General features: G+C 46.5%; 1 protein-coding gene across 1 annotated transcript; it reads left to right on the top strand.

Annotated features, from left to right (window-relative positions):
* The first annotated feature begins 4,043 nt into the window (after positions 1-4,043).
* On the top strand, positions 4,044-18,896 carry nek9 (NIMA related kinase 9). Its single transcript, XM_018746093.2, has 23 exons — positions 4,044-4,589; positions 6,725-6,902; positions 7,261-7,316; positions 7,994-8,064; positions 8,456-8,561; positions 10,328-10,459; positions 10,598-10,708; positions 10,886-10,950; positions 11,105-11,155; positions 11,396-11,588; positions 11,890-12,034; positions 12,693-12,893; positions 13,433-13,479; positions 13,619-13,780; positions 14,872-14,980; positions 15,346-15,507; positions 15,986-16,153; positions 16,262-16,321; positions 16,661-16,845; positions 17,479-17,637; positions 17,741-17,866; positions 17,986-18,039; positions 18,133-18,896. The coding sequence occupies exons 1-23, from the start codon at positions 4,374-4,376 to the stop codon at positions 18,307-18,309; spliced, it is 2,934 nt and encodes a 977-aa protein (XP_018601609.2). The 5' UTR covers positions 4,044-4,373; the 3' UTR covers positions 18,310-18,896.
* The last annotated feature ends 111 nt before the right edge of the window (positions 18,897-19,007 follow it).

Consider the following 19,007-nt stretch of genomic DNA (forward strand, 5'->3'; position numbering starts at 1 on the left):
CTGAACATGTGAAAACCCTGAAAAAGGTTTTCCAAAGATTAGATGAAGCTTCACTTACATTAAACCTGGCCAAGTGTGAGTTTGATAAGGTAACAGTCACATATTAAGGAAAATAAGTGGGTCAGGGGCAAGTTTTTACCCTTAGTGATAAGGTGAATTCCATATTGGAGTTCCCTGTTCCCCGCATTTGTCATGAGTTGCGGCGGTTTCTTAGTATGGCTGGATACTGTAGAACTTTCTGGAAAAACTTTGCTCTAATAGTGTCTCCTCTAACAGAGCTGTTGCATGAACATTGTGTGCATGAGTGGTCTGAAGGATGTCAAAGTGCTTTTGAACAGGTCAAAGCTCTTCTCAGCAGTGCCACTGTGTTAGCTGCTCCTGATTTTAGTCGGCCTTTTAGACTGGATGTAGATGCCAGGGATGTGGGAGCCGGGGCTGTGCTTATACAAGCTGATGATCAATGTACTGAACAGCCAGTTTGTTTTTATTTCAAGAAATTCAACAAGCACCGGGTCACTTACAGCACCATTGTCATGCTCGCAGCCATATGACTCACCTACGCACCTGCAGGCGATTCAGACACGCAAGTATAAAGGAGATAACTCAACCGGAGCCGAAAGCGGAAACTCACTTTGAGCAACCGCAACGAGAGCCTCATGCCCTGTGCTTGTTTCCCTGTGTTTCCCGTTGTAATCCCTTCTCTTATTCCCTAGTGACGACTCCTTTGGCTTCCTGACCTTTGCACCGTCCCTGGCTTTGATCTTTGGACTGACGAACGCAAATTGCCTGATCCTCGCCTGTCAAGACCACTCTCTTGGCTGTCCCGCATTGGTAAAGAGCACCTGCACTCGAGTCCGCCAAGTCCGTCTCCTGTGTTCATGATGACAGCCATTGGAAAAACAGACGCTTGCTTTAGTTTTAGTGGTAAAACATTTTGAGCTCTATCTACATGATCAGTCATCTCCTATTATTGTATACACTGATCATAACCCTCTTGCTTTTCTTTCACGAATGTGGAATAAGAATCAGAGGCTGATGCTTTGGGTTTTGCTGATTCAACCCCCCAATCTTGTTATAAAACATAAGCGAGGAACAGGTAATGTGACTAACGCTCTGCCTCCTTTGCGATTGGACACCTTAAAGTTGCGAATAACGGTTGCTGGAGAAGAGATCGAAGAGGTGGACTGATAAGTCTATCTGGAACAGGAAGTGAATATGTGCCAAGTATTTTGAGGCGAACTCAGAAGGAGAATCAGAGCCAGGTGGTGCGCACTGAACTCCATCAAAGAAGTTCTCAGAGCAGGTGTTGACAAGGCAACATTGAGCAATCTCTGGCACAAGAATTTCCTTCAGGATGAATAAAGTTCTATCTTATCTTATCTTAACACTTGCAAACCTCTTTAATTCCACGGTCCTACCAGCCATGCTGTAAGGCAGCAAAACATGGGCATTAACAAAAAAAGAGGAGCAAAGGTTGTCGGTCCCCGAAAGGGCAATCGAATGCAGAATGGTAGGCATGACACGCCTAGACCACAAAGCGTTGAGGGAACGCAGCGAAGTAAAGGACGTTGTGGCACAATACAGGTGGAATAAGATGAGATGGGCAGGATACATAGCGCAGATAGCGGACAACCAATGGAACACACTCCTAGCTGACTGGTACCCAAGAAAACGACAATGACCGCTGGACGATCTCCAAGGAGATGGGAAGATGATCTCGTCAGAGGGGAAGGCCGCCTGTGGAGGAGAAAAGCAAGGAGAAGGGATGAATGGAGAGCGTGTTGTGACTGGCACTGTCTGAACAACAGCTGATGGACCGATCCATCCAGTGATCCAGTGCTTTGCCTCGCTCACCCGTGACTTGAGTCATTTGACGCATTCTTGTGTGACACTGTGGGTGTCACTTTATTTGGTGGGAAAGTGTTACAGCCTTGGTCCAAAGACTTGTAATCTTTTATTTGTGGGCATGTGTGTCTCTCTATTCACAGGTGGAGTCCAGAAGAGTAACTGAAATCCAGCTGTTTTTGCCCAGCAGAAATGGAAGAAGGCTGAAGAGTCACATGGCCACCAAACCAGAGAGAGGATGGAGGATGGCTCTGCCAGAAAGGTTTTTGTGCTTGCTATTGCTATCAGTGTGCTGTAGTTGAACTGTATGTTTGTGCATGAGAACTTGTTCTCAAACGTATGGGCAGAGGAAGTGTAACAGCTTTGTAAAAAGTGGTAAAACCCTCAGCTGTGTGTTGTGTGTAAAATATATGTAAATAGTTCATTGTAAATAAGTATAAACAAGCAAGGGGTGAGAGCCATTTTCTTTTGCACCGTTTTTTTTCTCTTGTTTTTCTCCTCCATCTGCTGGTGTATTTTTCTTTGGTTTATTTTGATAGGGTAGATGGTGTCATTACGGATAGGGTTCACTTTTGTTTGTTGTGTTGGCGTATCTCACCCCAGGAGGGATGGCTTATGGGTTACCAGTGAGTCAATAAAGCAGTTTTGCATTCTGAAAAAATTGGTGCTCTTCCTTCTGCTGGTAGTCAGTCTCAATAACACTGTGTTGCAGCCCAACTCCAGACTGGGCTGTAACACATGTTGTTGTTCATGAATCATTGCTGTAATTTTTCACGGTACTTTTTATTATAATATACTTTTTTCGTTTTAGAGGGGTATAACAATATTGTTCTTAGGTCTATTCCCTCATCACTCTATGGGTGACTTACAGTCACCAACCTACCTGAAGAGCAGGTCTTTGGACTGTGGGAGGAAACTAGAGAACACCTACGCAGACATGGGGAGAACACGCAAACTCCACATAGACCAAGTGGGGACCAAACCCACATACTTCTACAGCACTTACGTGCTACGAAACAGCAGCATTACTCGCTGCACCACCGTGCTGCCTGCTTTACCCCCTTTATATAGCTGGGTACTTTTTACTGCAGCGATTCAGAACAAACACCCTGCTCAGAGTTATTATAGTTGGTCCTAGGATAGGAAACTGGGTCCTTCAAATGCAAGGCCTTAATCGTGCCCATGTTAACATGGCCGTGTTACTTAGTGATGTTTATGATCCAATGTTATTACATATAAAAATACAGTGGAGGCATGCATCCTTGGGAGGAAACAGATATATGAAGTACCAACCTTGATTACATTACACGCTCACACATATCATCTGAACCGCTCGTCCCATAGGGGGAGCTGGAGCCTAACCCAGCAACACAGGGCGTAAGGCTGGAGGGGACACACCCAGGACGGGACACCAGTCCATCGCAAGGCACCCCAAGCAGGACTCGAACCCCAGACCTACCGGAGAGCAGGACCCGGTCCAACCCACCGCGCCACCCGATTACATTTATTTATTGTAAATAATTCTGCTTGAATCGTAAATGCTGCCTTCATTCATTTCCCCAAAAGCAGTCAATATTGTAACACGTGACTACATAAAAACCACACATGATTAGTCATATACAGTAGGCTACACTACACTTAGTCATACATTATCAGGGTAGCTTTTAACTGCTTTTTAGTACAATAATAGGCAGTGGAATGCAATCCGAACGTGATCAGTACGAATCCCACTCTTGTGGTAGTACTACCTCTGATTAAAGTAATTATTCGGAATAAATACACGCTGCTGTATAAAAGGGGAAATTACTGTAGGTGTCTGGCACTGTAAGTGGCCTTGGGCAGAGCTGTCAGCTACAGAGAGGCCAATAACACACAGCGTTTCTCCTTCAGAGCACTTCGATGGAATAGCAACGCGAGAAAACCATTAGTTATGAACACGTGCGGAACAGTAGCGGCAGCTCGCCTCGCGCTCAGCCCCCCCACGGCCAACTTCACGTGGCGCTGTGTTCGGCGGCTGCGCCGCCTCGTGCTCCGCCGACTGTTTCCGGGTCTCGGCTCGACTCGCCGTAAAGATGGAGTCGAGCAGCCGCAGAACGGGGCTGCGCGGCGGCGGGCTGTAAATGACTCCCCTTCGCGTCACTTTCGCACCCCGAGCGGGACGGATCGGCGCACTTTCACTTAACGACACGCGCGGGGACGCATAATAAATCAGAGCGACAAACCGGGTTTCGTGAGCAGGAACGCAGTTCAAGGAGAGCTGATTCGCTAAGGCTTAGGAGCCGATCGCTGGCTGTCCGTAGGTGTAGGTGACGGTGTGAGACCGCGGGTGGGAGAGGCACAAGAAGAAGAAGTTGGCGAGGTCGGAGAGCGCGCCGCGGCTGCGTTGCGACCCGCCGGGGATCCATCGATCGTCGTAGCGACGGCTTTCATGACTGCTCGCAGCAGGGAGTGGGACTGACTACGCTGCACCGTGACAGCTCTGCAGACTGCACACTCTCTCTCGGTGGGACCGAGCCGTTCGCGGAGCCATGTCTCTGGAGGAGTACGAGCGCCACTACGGCTCGCTGAACTCGGACTTCGGTGGCGGCGGCGGCGGCACCTCGGTGGGCAGCAGCGACAGGCGCTCCGGCTCCGGATCCGCGGCGAGCGGCGGCGGTCAGGAGGAGGAGAAGCTGCACTATATCCCCATCCGCATCCTGGGCAGAGGCGCTTTCGGAGAGGCCACCTTGTACCGGAGGACGGAGGTGGGCTGCGGGCGGTCGATCGATGCGCTCCTCGGCACTCGCTGTCACTGTGTGTCCACCGCGCGTCACCAAGTGACTAACGCACTCTGTCATATTCTCACACGTGCATGCCATTTATCATCATCATGTGTATGATACACACCGCACTCGTGCAGCGTGTTGTCGTAGTGCTCTCGCTAGTGACACAGACTGAGGCTGGACAGAGTGACAGGTGTCAATAAACACGGGAGCCTTGCTGTTCATGTGTCCACCTTTCCGCCTTCACGTGTTCATCCGGGCGTCGCGTACGTGGCTCTGCGCATGCGCGGCCCCGTTCGCCTGTTTCCCGCCTTTAGCGTTTCTAATTCACGTGAACCAGGACGTGGGCTCTTGGTCATTCTTTAGTTTGAATTTAGGAGTAATAATATTAAAACCATAGTCTTTCTTTAAGCTGACATCTTTGGGATGGGTTAATGAAAGGTAGCAAGTGCTTAGAAGGTCATCAGCAATCAGCTGTTGACAGTCCAGAGTGAAATTTTTGTCTTGCGGCAAAGAAAGTCGACAGAAAGTCAGCGTAGTGAAGGGAAGTTACGCAGTGTGGCACAAGATGCTGTTACAAAGTGTGCTACTATAGGAGCTATCCTGAGTAAAAGATGAGATGCTTAGACACTTTCGGGTTAGCGTGTGAGGAGATGGGTCTTCGTGGGTGGCGCGGTGGGTTTGGCCGGTGCCTGCCGTGTGGCGGGTCTGGGGTTCGATCCCTGCTTGCGGTGCCTTGCGGTGCCTTGCGGCGGACTGCCGTCTCATTCTGGGTGTGTCCCCTCCCGCTTCGGCCCCGCACCCTGTGTTGCCGGGTAGGCTCCGGCTTGCCGCGACGGTTGTGGATATTGGTTGATTGGTTGGAGACGGGTCATCAGAAGGTGGTGGATGGTCAGAAGACCGGTAGCAGGTGTGATGTTGAGTGGCGGGTGAAGACAGAGTGGAGGTTGCGCCAAAGGGACTAGTGAGAGACTGGCTTTCATGAGGAGCCAAGCCATGTAGTGTCAGCATTCGAATGAGGGTGTTGCACTAGGTCCTGTTTTTGATGAGAGGCGAGTGGAGAGACCACACCAGAGGAGATGTATAACAAGTAATGTTCAAGTAGCTGCGTTTTGAATGAGTTGGTGAGGTCCCGGAGCAGATGCATGAAGACCGTTCAGAATGGAATTGTGGGTGTGCAAAGTCAAAATTCCAAAGGTTCTCTGTTTCTTGATGCCATAAAATGAGCTCCCTGTCTCCCTCGGAACGGCTGAACGTCTGCCTTTCAACATTCAAGAAGGGCCTGAAAACCTTTCACACCCTTTCTCTCAGACTTCGTGCATGATCCTCTGTGCTCCATTTGCATCATGTCATCTGCCACGATTGCCTCAGTATTTCCTGTGGCTCAATTCTGTGTGATTCTTTTCATATGATGTGCGCCGGCACTTTAGCAATTGTGTGCCTGCATCTATATTGGTTCCATGTGCTAGAATGTTCTTTTGGTTATTCTGAGTTGTATATCGCTTTAGAGAAAACTTTCTGCTAAATAAATAAATGTAATGCAAATGCCAGCTGGAGCGAACAAGGGCTTGGACCAGGAGTTTGGTAGCACAGTCATACATGCATGCATACATACATACATACAGACTTCATATCCTCAAAACTAATCGCAACCTTAAAACTGATATTGTTTTTACTTGTTGGCCCATTCTTCAGAGTGAGCCTCGTTTTAAATACATTTAGTTGGTAGCCCATTCTCGTGGTTTACTCCACATGACAGGATGAGTTTACAGTACCATTTTATTGGAGATAACTCATTACATTCAGGCAGCTCAGTTTGTTAGAACACAGTAACCAGAACAGCTAGTGGCACTATTATACCCTGTTCTTGGGTCTCCTCACTGCACCACAGGAGCCGTTCTTGTGTCAAAAGAGGGACGTTCATCCATTGGGCATTTGCTGAGCTGTTTTAGATCTTCTAGTTACATCTCTGTGCTAATGCAATTCTGATTTTAGGCAAATTATTCACACAGTGCTTCTACACCAATTTAAAATGTGCAGGTTATGGAGGATGATGTGTTTGTGGCAGGTTTCTAGAACTTTATTGCTCTCTGCGTGCTCCTCTGTTCCTGGTGTAGGATAACTCCCTGGTGGTGTGGAAGGAGGTGGACTTGAACTGCCTGTCTGATAAGGAGCGCCGGGATGTGATGAATGAGATCAGCATCCTCTCCATACTGCAGCACAACAACATCATAGCATACTTCAACCATTTCATGGACAAGGACACGCTGCTCATTGAGTTGGAGTACTGCAATGGTGAGGTCATTTGTGTGCACTCTGCTCTACCAGGTTTCTTATGAATTTAAAGACCTGCTGATGCCATCTTCAAATGCGAGAGTTAATTTTGTATAAAGCCAGTACCTTTTCCTTCAGTGCATGTTTCCTTGGAACCCAGTTTTGAGTGTGACCTTGGGAAACTGGTATTTTTCGCTTTTGCAAGAAGAAATAATGTGGTGCGGTGACTCACTAGAGTTCCTGTGGTCTTGTTATTGGGTCAATGCTCCATTTCTGCTTTTCTTGCCAACTCAGTGGCGACACTTGATGTTGGGTCTAATTATTGAACTTTTCTACCCTGCCTTGATTTTGAGCCTCACATGGTCTTCTTTCTTTTCAGGGGGGAATCTTTATGACAAAATCAACCAGCAGAAAGGAAAGCTGTTCACGGAGGAGGTATGAGTTAATACAGATGGTCCCCAATTTACGATGGGGTTACGTTCCGTTTCTCGAAAATGCATTTAATACACTTAACCTGCTGAGCAACATCACTTTTTATCCTTTAAGATGGTTGAGATCATTGATTGCGAAAGTCCCAGTTCACGTGCGATGGCCATTACGGGCTTGCCACCTTCGTCAAAGTGGCTTTATTGTCATTTCATATACAGCTTGCACAGTATACAGTGAAACGAAACAACGTTCCTCCAGGACCATGGTGCTACATAAAACAACACAAAGCTACTTACACAGGACTACATAAAGTGACATGTGCAAGACAGTACAGTACTTACTAAACAATAAATGGTAAAAAACAAGATATTACAATATAATAAATACTATAGATATAAACACACTAATTAGAGTTTCTTCTCAAGGGTAATTGCCTTCCTCTTCTTCTTCTCACCAGTAGCAGCAGAGACAGATGGTCGTAAGTCGAGGAGCATCTGTAGATTTCAAATTATTATTATTATTATTATTATTATTACAACTTGCATGTTTTATCAGGCTAGTCTTTTAAATCTCATCTTATTGCCATCAAGGCAAATGTTAGTATTTCTTTTGAAATGTGCCTTTTAGCAAGCATGCCAGCATCTGTTAGATGTCATATCTTATTTTCCTTGTGACCCCCTCAGGTTGTCATATGGTACTTGTACCAAATTGCATCAGCAGTGGCCCACATTCATAAAGCTGGGATTCTCCACAGGTGAGTTCAAGTCACCAGTTCAGTCTTTCAGTTTGTTGTTGCAAGCGGGGGGAACCTAATCTGGGGGTTACAGAGGGTCACAAATCCAAAATTTGGACAACTGGTAGCATAGTTGTTAGTTATTGCCTTCTGATCCAAAGGTCACAGTTCAGTCTCCACGTCTGGCTGTAGTACCCTTGAGCAAGGTACTTGCCCTAAATTGCTTGAGTGAAATTACTCAGCTGCATCAATGGGTAAATAATTGTAAGATTGTAACTGTAATAATTGTAACCTTAATATTGTAAGTTGCTTTGGAGAAAAGCATCAGCTAAATGCATAAATGTAAATGTTGAAATAGACATCGATAGAGGGAATCACACATGTAGTGTAAATGTGAAACTTTTTTTTGAAGGGATATTAAGACGCTGAATATTTTCCTCACCAAAACCAACTTGATCAAGCTGGGTGACTATGGACTGGCAAAGAAGCTGGATTCGCAGTTTTCCATGGCTGAAACCGTAAGTACTTTCACCCTGTTTTAAGTGTGCATGTGGATGTGTTTATACAGCATTCGTATGGCATTTAATTCAGCTCAATCCCTCCGTAGTCTCGCACTGCGCAGCTGTGCTTTGTAAAATCGGTCTGCTGTCCTTGTGTAACGGCACTCGTTGCCACGATTCGTCCTGAATGTACAAATGGTAGCTGCTGTCAGGCTATGAAACCAGCCCTGTATTCAGCATTCCTGCCCTGACGGAAAACGTTTTTTAGTATAGTTCGGAGCCCCTCAATAACCAGAACAGCCATCATGCAAAGGGGTGGCACTTATTGCGCTGTCTGGAGCTGCACCATCATCCATTGTCCTTGACTGGCCCATGTTCTATTCCTGGCCTCTGTAGTCCCAGTACAACAACTGGTGGGGGGTCTTTGCTCTAAATAGCCCAACAAGCCTGTGTGTAGTTGTGTACGTCTACGAGAACATACAGGTTCACGTCTGGTCTTCATGCATGAATTTTTCGCTTCCCCTTAGTTTGTCTTCACATGAATTTATTTTAATATTTTAAAGTTATTTCAATAATTGTGTGCGCTACCGATTCATCCTGAAGATTAATCGAGTCAATAAGAAAAGTACTTGGGTTTTATTAAACAACAATATAAAATGCACAGGAGAGGAAAAATTATGGCAGGTTTCTTAAAATGAGCCATTTGTTTAATTTTAATTTAATTTGTTTAATTTTAACTGATGTGTTTAAATGAAACAAGAATCTAAAGTGCTAAACTTGCCAGTAAGAGCCACATTAATTGCATTGAGTTTCAGAAGAAACAGAGGCTGGTTAACAGCAGCATGATTCTGCATGAATGGCATCACTTTTAACAAACTTTAATATCTGTAAACAATTTTAAAACATTTTCAGAAGAAAAATACTTTAACATGGCTGGAAAACATTTAGAGTTATGAAGAATGCTAAAGACTTAAATCAGATTTTTGATTTTTTTTTTTTTTAAAATCAGAATTTTGTTTTATGGAATTTTTTTAAAAAAATCATCAACCCGGATAAGTACTTCAAAATGGGCTGGAGGGTGGAGAGGAGATGTTGGCAGTGCACACCCTTGTTTAAAAAAAAAAAAACAAAATTACTCAAATTATTTCAGCCCTAAAATGAATAATAGGGTGGTAAGGAGTGAAAGGGAACTTCTGATTTCCCAGAATGGACAAGTAAACAATGAAATGCGATTGTTTCCTGCCAATTGACATTTCTTCCTCCGTACGCAATTCAAAATGTGTTCGGAAGTTTTAAAGAAAGATTCTCTTCGGTCATGTTGGTATATGTTAAGCACACAGATGTTGGTAAATAACGTGTCCCCCCCAGCATTCACGTTCTGTCATGTAAGAATTCGCAGGAAGCTCTGCAGTCATTCACGCAGGATTATGGATGACATTAGTGAAGAACCGGTTCTCAAGCATGTTTTGATATGTGGTTTTTATCCGTGCTCCTGAGTTTTTACTGAATAGTGAGTAATGATAATGTAGCTCCTACCTTTCACAGAATACAGGGAGTACTTGGACACCAGGAAGCACAGTCTTCCAGGCTGTGGCTCTTACACTCAGTCCGACAGTAAAAATTGATGTATTTTATAAGCACATCGGCCAGGAAATAAAATGACACCCATTTATTTCAAGTTAACAGTATTTCCAGTTGTCTCTGTCAGCAGTTAGGTGGTTAAGTTTGGTGTTTCCAGCATTACTGTTTCAGTGTGTCTGCATGCTGTATGTCCCTGTTCTCAGTGTGTGGGCACACCTTACTACATGTCCCCTGAGCTGTGCCAAGGGGTGAAGTACAACTTCAAGTCAGACATCTGGGCCATGGGCTGTGTCCTCTTTGAGCTGCTCACCCTCACCAGGACCTTCGATGCCACGGTAGGGGGCCGACCTCCTCAGCCTTATGGGTTAGAATTCTGCGGTGTGGCCCTCAGAGTCCTCTGAAATCTGACGTTTGCACGCAAGCGTCTGTCCTTTCAGCACATGCAAAAGAGTCTCTGTCCTGTACCCATGCAGAACCCGCTGAATCTGTGTGTGAAGATTGTGCAAGGGAACTGGACGATGGAGGTCAACTCTGACGTGTACTCCTCTGAGCTCATCAAACTGGTGTATGAGTGCCTGGATCAGGTGAGTAGGTTTGGGGAAGGGGCAGAGGTGTCCCAGGAAACTTTGTTTTGTTATTGGAAATATAATACGCTGCACAATACACCCTTTTTGATTATGGAGTTGTATGTCTGGTTAAGAAAGAAGGGTTCTGAACAACCACTTTGCACATGCTCACGCCTGGTGTGCTTTGTGCTGTAGGATCCAGAGAAGAGGCCCACGGCGCAGCAGATTCTGGAGCAGCCCTTCATTGCCTGCCGCAGACAGTGAGTGCGGATTGAGGCATCGGAAAAGCGGGGTGTCGGGGAGGGGCGTGTCACTCCTCTGCACACACACTCTGCTATCAATGAAGTAGCATGACCATGCTGAAAGCTAGTTACTTGTGTGTGCGCTGACCGATTCATTTCCCTCTCGTTTCAGAGAGATTGAGGACAAGGTAGAACTGCTGAATTCTGCCAACAAAAAGCCCAGGTAGGTTCTTCACAGCTCCTTTCTTCTGAAACTATTACTATAATGAGTGCACCTTTGTGTAGCTCGAATACACACAGCACACATTTGCCTGTTTGTCTACAGATAGTTTTTATATAATAAGCTGTTTTATGTTACATTTATATATTAAGTATAATTATAATACTAGCAGCTATGCCTTTGGTTAAATGTCTTCTTTATAAATGATAAATTATTGTGTTTGTCAATCAACATTTTTTTAAGGTTAAGCACGGTGACTGAAAGCCCTGTTGCCGTGGTGACCACTCGCTCCCGCGAAGTGTATTTTTGGGGCGGGGGGAAGTTCACACCCCAAAAGCTGGATGCTTTCAAGGGAGGCTGCAGCGCTCAGCAGGTTTGCGCAGGAGAGACCCACTTTGCCGTGGTTACCGTGGAGAAGGAGCTGTACACGTGGGCCGTGAGTACCAGGACCCCGCGTTAATGGACCTGTGAATGCCTCTTTAATGCAGAGATGTATCTTCTATAAGGTTGGAGGGATTTACAGCCACCTCTCTGTGAGCCTGAGGTGAAAAAACCTTCCCCTTAGTCTCAGCTCAGTTAAAAGAAGGCCCCATCACTCACAATAAGTAGTGGCTGTGTAGGTGATATAGGTGGTATTCACTGCTGGTCATCTTGTATTAAATCGGGGGGGTCTCGATTGCTTTGCCCTAGAGTAAATGAGCAAGTGCGGTGTTGATACGAGTCTCTCTTGTGGGTAGAGTGTGCAGGGTGGGGCTAAGATGGTGGGGCAGCTGGGCCACGGGGATCAGGCTTCGTACCGGCAACCCAGGAGGGTGGAGCGCCTGCAAGGCAAAGCCATTCAGCAGGTGGCATGCGGGGCCGACTTCACTGCCTGTGTCACAGGTGAGTTGGGTAGCCGGTCGACAGTTCACAACACTGTGATTACTGCAGCAGCACAGGACATTACAAATGCACCATTACCAGTAATGATCTCACAGGCACGTCTGTGACGGGTTTGGACCTGCAGGCAGAGCTGTGTTTAGGGAACCTGATCGATAACAAAAGAAATTCCTCTATAAAATTCCCGGTGGTAAAATGTCATGATAGCCTGAATGACTTTGACCACATTAAAGTCAAATCTGATAAAACCACCTACCAGCAGAGTATCCACCTCTGTACCGGTGAGCCCCGTAACCGACATCTATATTCACATGGTTATGTCTGCAGGTTGAACCAGGTCTCATTGCAGAGGGGAACATGATCTGTGTATGATACTATTACACTGCTTGTGCGTAATGAGGACTACGCATGGTATGAGACTCTGATTCCGTGGTATTCTAAGGCCATAGGCCAGTCAGTAGTGTACAGGTTAGCAATGATGACAAGTAATGTCAAACCCACTTGTACAACTGCTGTATTGATGACACTTTGAACTGCTGCACTATAAATATCCTGCTGTGTAAATAGATGATCAGTTGTTACTTTGTGTAAAGGCTTCAGACAAATGATGACTGGTATATGAATATCAGAGTTTATTATAGCTGCCTGACTGCTACTGCAGATGAAGACCAGCTGTACATGTTTGGGTCGGACTACTACGGCTGCATTGGCGTGGACAACGAGTTGGGCACGGAGGTCCTGGTGCCCGTGCTGCTGGACTTCTTCCAGGAGCGGCCGGTGCGACAAGTGTCCTGTGGGGACAATCATGTGGCAGTGCTGACCCAGGACGGAGACGTGTTCTCCTGGGGTTGTGGCGAACACGGCAAGTACACAGCGCTCAGTGGACCCGCGCAGCTGAAACGCATCCCAGAAGTCCTGGCTGCTGAGGTCAACCTGTGTATCATCCTAACTACACCCTGCCACAGTTATTCTACGTACATTTTCCAGATTTGGCCCCAAATTCCCATAACAAGGTGACACCAATAACCGCTTTTCCCCAAATTTCTATAAGCCGCCAAAATACAAAGACGTGATGCGCTCACCCTACCTCGCCACATGTAACTGGAGATGAGATTCCCTCAACCGTGTGCAATAATTCTACCCAGCCGATAGTGTAGTGGATAGCACAGCTGCCTTCAGATTGGAAGGTCGCAGGTTTGAATCACACTTACGGCTGTAATACCCTTGAGCAAGGTACTTACCCTAAGTTGCTCCAATAAAAAATGCCCAGCTGTGTAAATGGGTGAGTAGTTGTAGGTAGCCTATCATTGTGAGAGTTTTCTCCAAAGCCAATCAGATAAATGACAAAATGGTTTGTCCTGTAAACATTATTGATAAAGTTCTCTGTCTTTTCTACTGAAGGGCGCCTGGGCCTAGACTCTGAAGATGACTACGCCTACCCAATGCAGGTTTGTGCATCATTTTTTGTTCCACTGGGAAAATATACAGTGCTTTTGAGTATGAGTTTGCAGTAGTACTGCATTATGTTGAAGTCTTGAGGCCCTTTTTATCTGAGTGATTGGTCTCTGGTGATGATCCTGTGCCCAGGTCACCGTGCCCAAGGGAGCCACCATCACCTCGGTGCATTGCGGCAGCGACGGGACCTTCTTTCTGACAGAGAGCGGAAAGGTGCTGGCCTGCGGTAACAACGAGATCAACAAGCTGGGTCTGAACCAGGGCATCTCTGGCATCATGAACCACTCTGGAGAGGTAACATTCCACTTATGAAGCGAAGTCTATCAGCATTTCTCTGCATCATCACACATACTGACTTATTTGTTTATAAGTGTTGAGACTAGTTGGACCATCGTCTGGGTTTGTCCGGATATGGAGGAGTTTTGACTTGTTAGCCAATCAAAGGGGAGAGCAGATACATTGTGGGCCTCTTGTATTCTGGTCTGATAGCTTATTGATATTTTGTTTGTAAGCACCTCCCTGTCAGGTCAGAAAAATAAACTGCTGTTTGGCATACAGTGAGAATTGCAGATATTTTTGTGTTGTATACAGCATGGTATAGTAATTGCCCTCTAAGAGAATACCCGGACACAGAGAGCGCAGTGCAAACCGCCGCTCAGTACATCCTGGAATGGGGCTGCATGCAGGACACTATTTAATGACTTCTGACATTTACTTATTCACTTTCGCTTCAACAAACAAACCAAATGAATCTCGTTTGCGGGAAGGTGTCCCAGCTCCGGTCTGACACTCACGAGACAAGAACTCCAAGGTACATCACATACCTATCAACACCTTGTGTGAAATACAAAGCACAGGCTTTGTTTAGTGTATGCTGTGTATCCAGCATAATAACAATGTGAATTATTATGGGGAATTCCACCTCGGAGGATGCCCTTGTAAGGCTATGCAACGCAGGGCATTGCGTTGATTTATATCTTGGACTCAGGTGCTAACCTCTACCCTGGATTTCTATTGCCTAGAGATCCTGGAAAAACAAATGGAACATAAACTCTTGGGCTGAGGCTCTGTGTGGCTTAAAACTGCACTTAGACTTCATTATGAGGCTGTGTAATTCTCCGCTTCTGTTCTGAGCCTCTTTTCCCATGTATAGTCGTACTCTGCTGGCTGTGCCAACGCTGCTGTGTTTCCTCAGCTGCCATCGTGCGGTTGCAGCCTTGGAGAGACCCTGCAGGAGTGACAGGCTCTGGGAGTGGAGGAGATGTTTTGCAGAGGGGTTTATCCTCAATATGTTTTCAATGCGGCCTCAAGAAAGATCTCATGCTGAGGGTTGAGAAGCTGTCCTTTCTGTGTTGACTGCACTCACCTGCTCCTCCCTGCCCCAGGTGTACCAGGGGGTCCCTTACACCACCTCCCTCACTCTGGTGAAGCAGCTGGCCCGGTACAAGATCCGCTCCATTGCCCCCGGGAAGACCCACACAGCTGCCATCGATGGTAAGAGAGCACCATCTGCGGTCACACATGGACACTGTGCTCATTCAGATAATTGGAATGAGCTCTGTTCTCCCAAGTAATGTTCTTCCGACTGATTTGCCACTAGTTATTTCATGCAAAATGGGTTTGGAATAAATAACGTTCCAAAAAAGGAAGTGTGTTGTCTATTTTCTACAGTGCAAGCAGGGTTTATTAAACAAAAGTTCACATCCCATTGAAAAGGCTGTAAGCACTATAAACGTGATTTGATTTTTGTTCTTTTTAAGTTTACCTAAGAAAGACAGCGACTTCCTGACAGCTAACGAGGAAAAGTGTGGCTTCCTGATTGGTCAGGTGGACTGAATGGCTGTCGTATATGCCTGCAGAACGTGGGCGACTGCTGACCTTTGGCTGCAACAAGTACGGCCAGCTGGGCGTCAGGGATTTCAAGAAGCACACGGGGGTCAACCTGTTGGTGGGGCCTTTTGGGGGCAAAGTGGTCACCAAGGTTTCCTGTGGAGATGGATTTACCATCGCTGCCACAGAGGGTGAGGAGGATACGACATGGAGGCAAGGCACTCGCCTCCTCTGCATCCCTCGTAGATTTCTTTACACGGTACTGTCTCGCTATCCAGTAGGTGGCATAATGATTAGGACTGTTACGTTGCAACATGGAAGTCCCGTCTTCAAACCCCATTCCTTGATAAAGGTACTTTACCCTGAATTGCTCAAGCAAGATCTCCCTGATTTTGAAAATGGCTGCATAGCTGCAAGTTGTATAATCCTAAAGATGTCGAATAATTAATAAATTTTAAAAAAATGATAGACAAACGTTGTGAAAAAATGTGCAGTTTATAAGGTGAGGTCATTTGAATAAGTCCTTCATCGCTGATTTGCGAAACTCTTGATCCATGAAAGCTTTTCGAGTATTTTCCTAGTTTTAATCAAGTCATAAAATGCTCGTTAGAGAGTGAGTAGAGCTGATGGCTGATTAGTGTGACTGCCTCTCTTCCCTCCTTTTCTCAGACAACCAGATATTTGCCTGGGGCAATGCTGGCAATGGGCGCTTGGGGATGCCTGCTGACAAGGGCTTTGGTTCCGAGGTGTGTCCGGCACTGCCCCGCCCCATTTTCGGCTCCCTGCACCATGTGCCCGACCTGTCTTGCCGGGGGTGGCACACCATCCTTATCGTCGGTGAGCTGCATCACCTGTTCCTCCTCTATTACACATTATTTTTGAAGGGAAGGGGTGATTGTGGTATTTTACAACCCTTGTTTTTCTTCTCCTCCTTTGCACTTGCAGAAAAGGTTCTCAATTCCAAAACCATCCGGTCTAACAGCAGTGGCCTGTCGATTGGGAGCGGTGAGTAGAATTGCTTGTCTGAGTGAGGCGGTACCACCCCTGTTCGTAACAGTTCACCGAATCACTCTTTTGTTCTCGTCCCTTATGGACATTGCGTTCTTACTTTGTGAGACTGTGTTGCGCCGTTGTTTTTTTCCTCTCAGACCCTTTGGGGACGTCTGCACACGTATTTGTTCCCAGCATGTGCGACGCCACTAGATGAGCTAATGACTAACCAGGTCTTTGTCAGGGTATTATAATTAAATAGCGCGGTGTAGTGTGCGGCTGAACCACATGCTGTGCGTCAGTGCAAACTGACTGGTGTGCATATATGTGTTAAAGACTTATTTGTGCATTCAGGGCTGGGTCAGGGCTCTACCTCTACAATTGACCTGGAGATGGATCAGGCCTTCGAGACTGGCCTGCGAGATGGGGGCTCGGGGGGCACCATGGAGGCAGAAACTGAGGACCGAGGCCTGGAAACTCCCATGATGTCAGTGGAGAACAAGACTGATGACAACTCCTGTCCTTTTTGGCTGCGCAAGGTCAGTAATCTGTGTGTCACACCAGAGCGCATTTAACACCCTTTATTATGTCAGTCTTTATAGTAACATGTTTTTACTTGCCCATTTATAGAATTCTGTTTACCGTAGTAATTTTGTCTGCAGTACTACCTTCGATCAGCTTGACATTATCATGACCTCTTTTACTAAATGTATGAATGGTGTCGTTGCGTGTATCTTCCCGGAGATCACATTTACTTTGGTTGACAATTTGTCCCTATCCCACCTCTAAAGGGACGGTGAGACCCAGCCCTTAACACCCACACACTTCTCTGTCCTGTCGATGTGCTTGGAGTTTCAGCTGGTGGACATGGAGATCCTAGGTTTCCAACAGCCTGTTCTCATCTAGCTGGCTTGCTTCAGCAATGTCCTCTCCTCATTTTCTGCCATCATCATTTCAAACGCACAGCTTCCTCCATTCAGTTAAAGGGACAAATGATCATGAAAGCATTTGGTGTCCGTAGGGGCAGCTGATCCAAGGTTTGTCTGTGCAAATGTACACTGGGGCACTTCAGTTGTACCGTTATTAGGATTAAGTAGAATAACTGAAGTAGCTCTCTGAGTATATTTTACTATCCCATGATGTGAACCTATGCACCCCCCTTCACTCAACAGGAACTGCAGGATGCAGAGTATATCCCCATGCCAGGGGGGTCGCAGGACTCCATGCCAAGCCCGCTGGCCCCTTCCTTCACAGAAAGTGCTACCCTGCCCTACGAGGACCTGCAGGAGCTGAAGGCCGCCGCTGCCGCTGCTGCAGATAAAGGCCTCTCGGTAAACCCTTGATTTCTGGAATTGAATAGCGGTGAGGAATGAAGACTCCGAGTCCTTAGTCCATTAAATTCCCTCATCCCCCACCTCCTTCCAATCGCTGCAGACAGTACGTGTGGGCTGTGAGAAGCTGAATGGGCTGCAGGATCTAGACACCTGTAAGAAGGGGGACAGCCAGGAGGAGCTTCCATCGGACCACTTGTGTTGCACAGCGAGCAGCGAACTCGCACAGGTGAGACTGCAGCGCAGCAGTTGCCTTATGATCCAAGGGTGACCAATGAGCATGATCTTGTGTGTTTGCTCTCGCAACCTTGCTGCTTCGGGGAGCATCAGCCCTTTCTCGTTTTACAGCTGAAGGAGACCGTTGTCCGCCAGGAGGCAATGATTCAGTTGCTGCAGCAGCAGGTGAGGTCTACTTTACCTCATACCATGTGTGTACACACTCACACAAACAGCAAAGGCTACAGGTGTTAACCAGCACTGTGTGTATATCTGCAGTTCAATGACCAGCTGAAGGAGAACGAGAAACTGTGGCAAGCTATTCGGAGTCTGACCCTCCGAGGAGACGGTGCTATAAGCAGTGGCAACACCAGTGACCCCCAGCTTGCCCAGCAGTCGGGGGAGGGAGGAGGTGCTGATCTGGATATGGGCGGAGCCAAGGTTTGCGGTCCTTGAGCAAGCCTCCACGCTTTTCTGAGCTGGTACACTTCGAGCAAAGCTGGTTGAGTCTGCTCAGATCTAATTGGGCAGGCTGTCCAGGAAAGGCTGCTGACTGAGGGCGGCTTGGATGTGGCCGGAGGAGGGTCGGCAGCGCTGTGAATTTAGGGCCACTGCATGATGGTTAGTAGGAAAAGAATTTGAAACCGGGGTAGACTGAAAGATTTGTCCACCCCAACCCATCCAGTAGTCTTTAACCAACAATTTCACATCTTTTTGCAAGAAACACAAAAAAGTCAACTTTGACAGCTTCAGTTTGGTTTGGCGTTGTGACTGTAGCAGCAGTGGGGGCAGTTTTTCCACATTTTCTCTCTCAAAATATCATATGTAAGAATGTACATGTTTATAGCCTCTGGAATGTTGTACTGTTAGCTGTCTTTAATTTGTTAAAAGACATGTATGAAGATATGTCATTTCACGGTGAGATTTAACATTATACACCTGCTCATAGTAGTAATATCAAAAGGAGAGTCCAATGAAACAACTCATAATAATAGGAAGATCCTTAGTGCATGTAAACCTCATGGGTCCTTCTTTTGTTTACCTCGAGCTTCCTTTGTGGTAAAGCCAACGACGGAGCATATTTACGTGTCCGTAATCCCAGTTACACATAATTTTGCTGCTTTCCATTAACAATCGGCCTTTTATATAGTTTT

The sequence above is a fragment of the Scleropages formosus genome, chromosome 15 (genome assembly GCF_900964775.1).
Source record: "Scleropages formosus chromosome 15, fSclFor1.1, whole genome shotgun sequence".
Lineage (NCBI taxonomy): Eukaryota > Metazoa > Chordata > Actinopteri > Osteoglossiformes > Osteoglossidae > Scleropages > Scleropages formosus.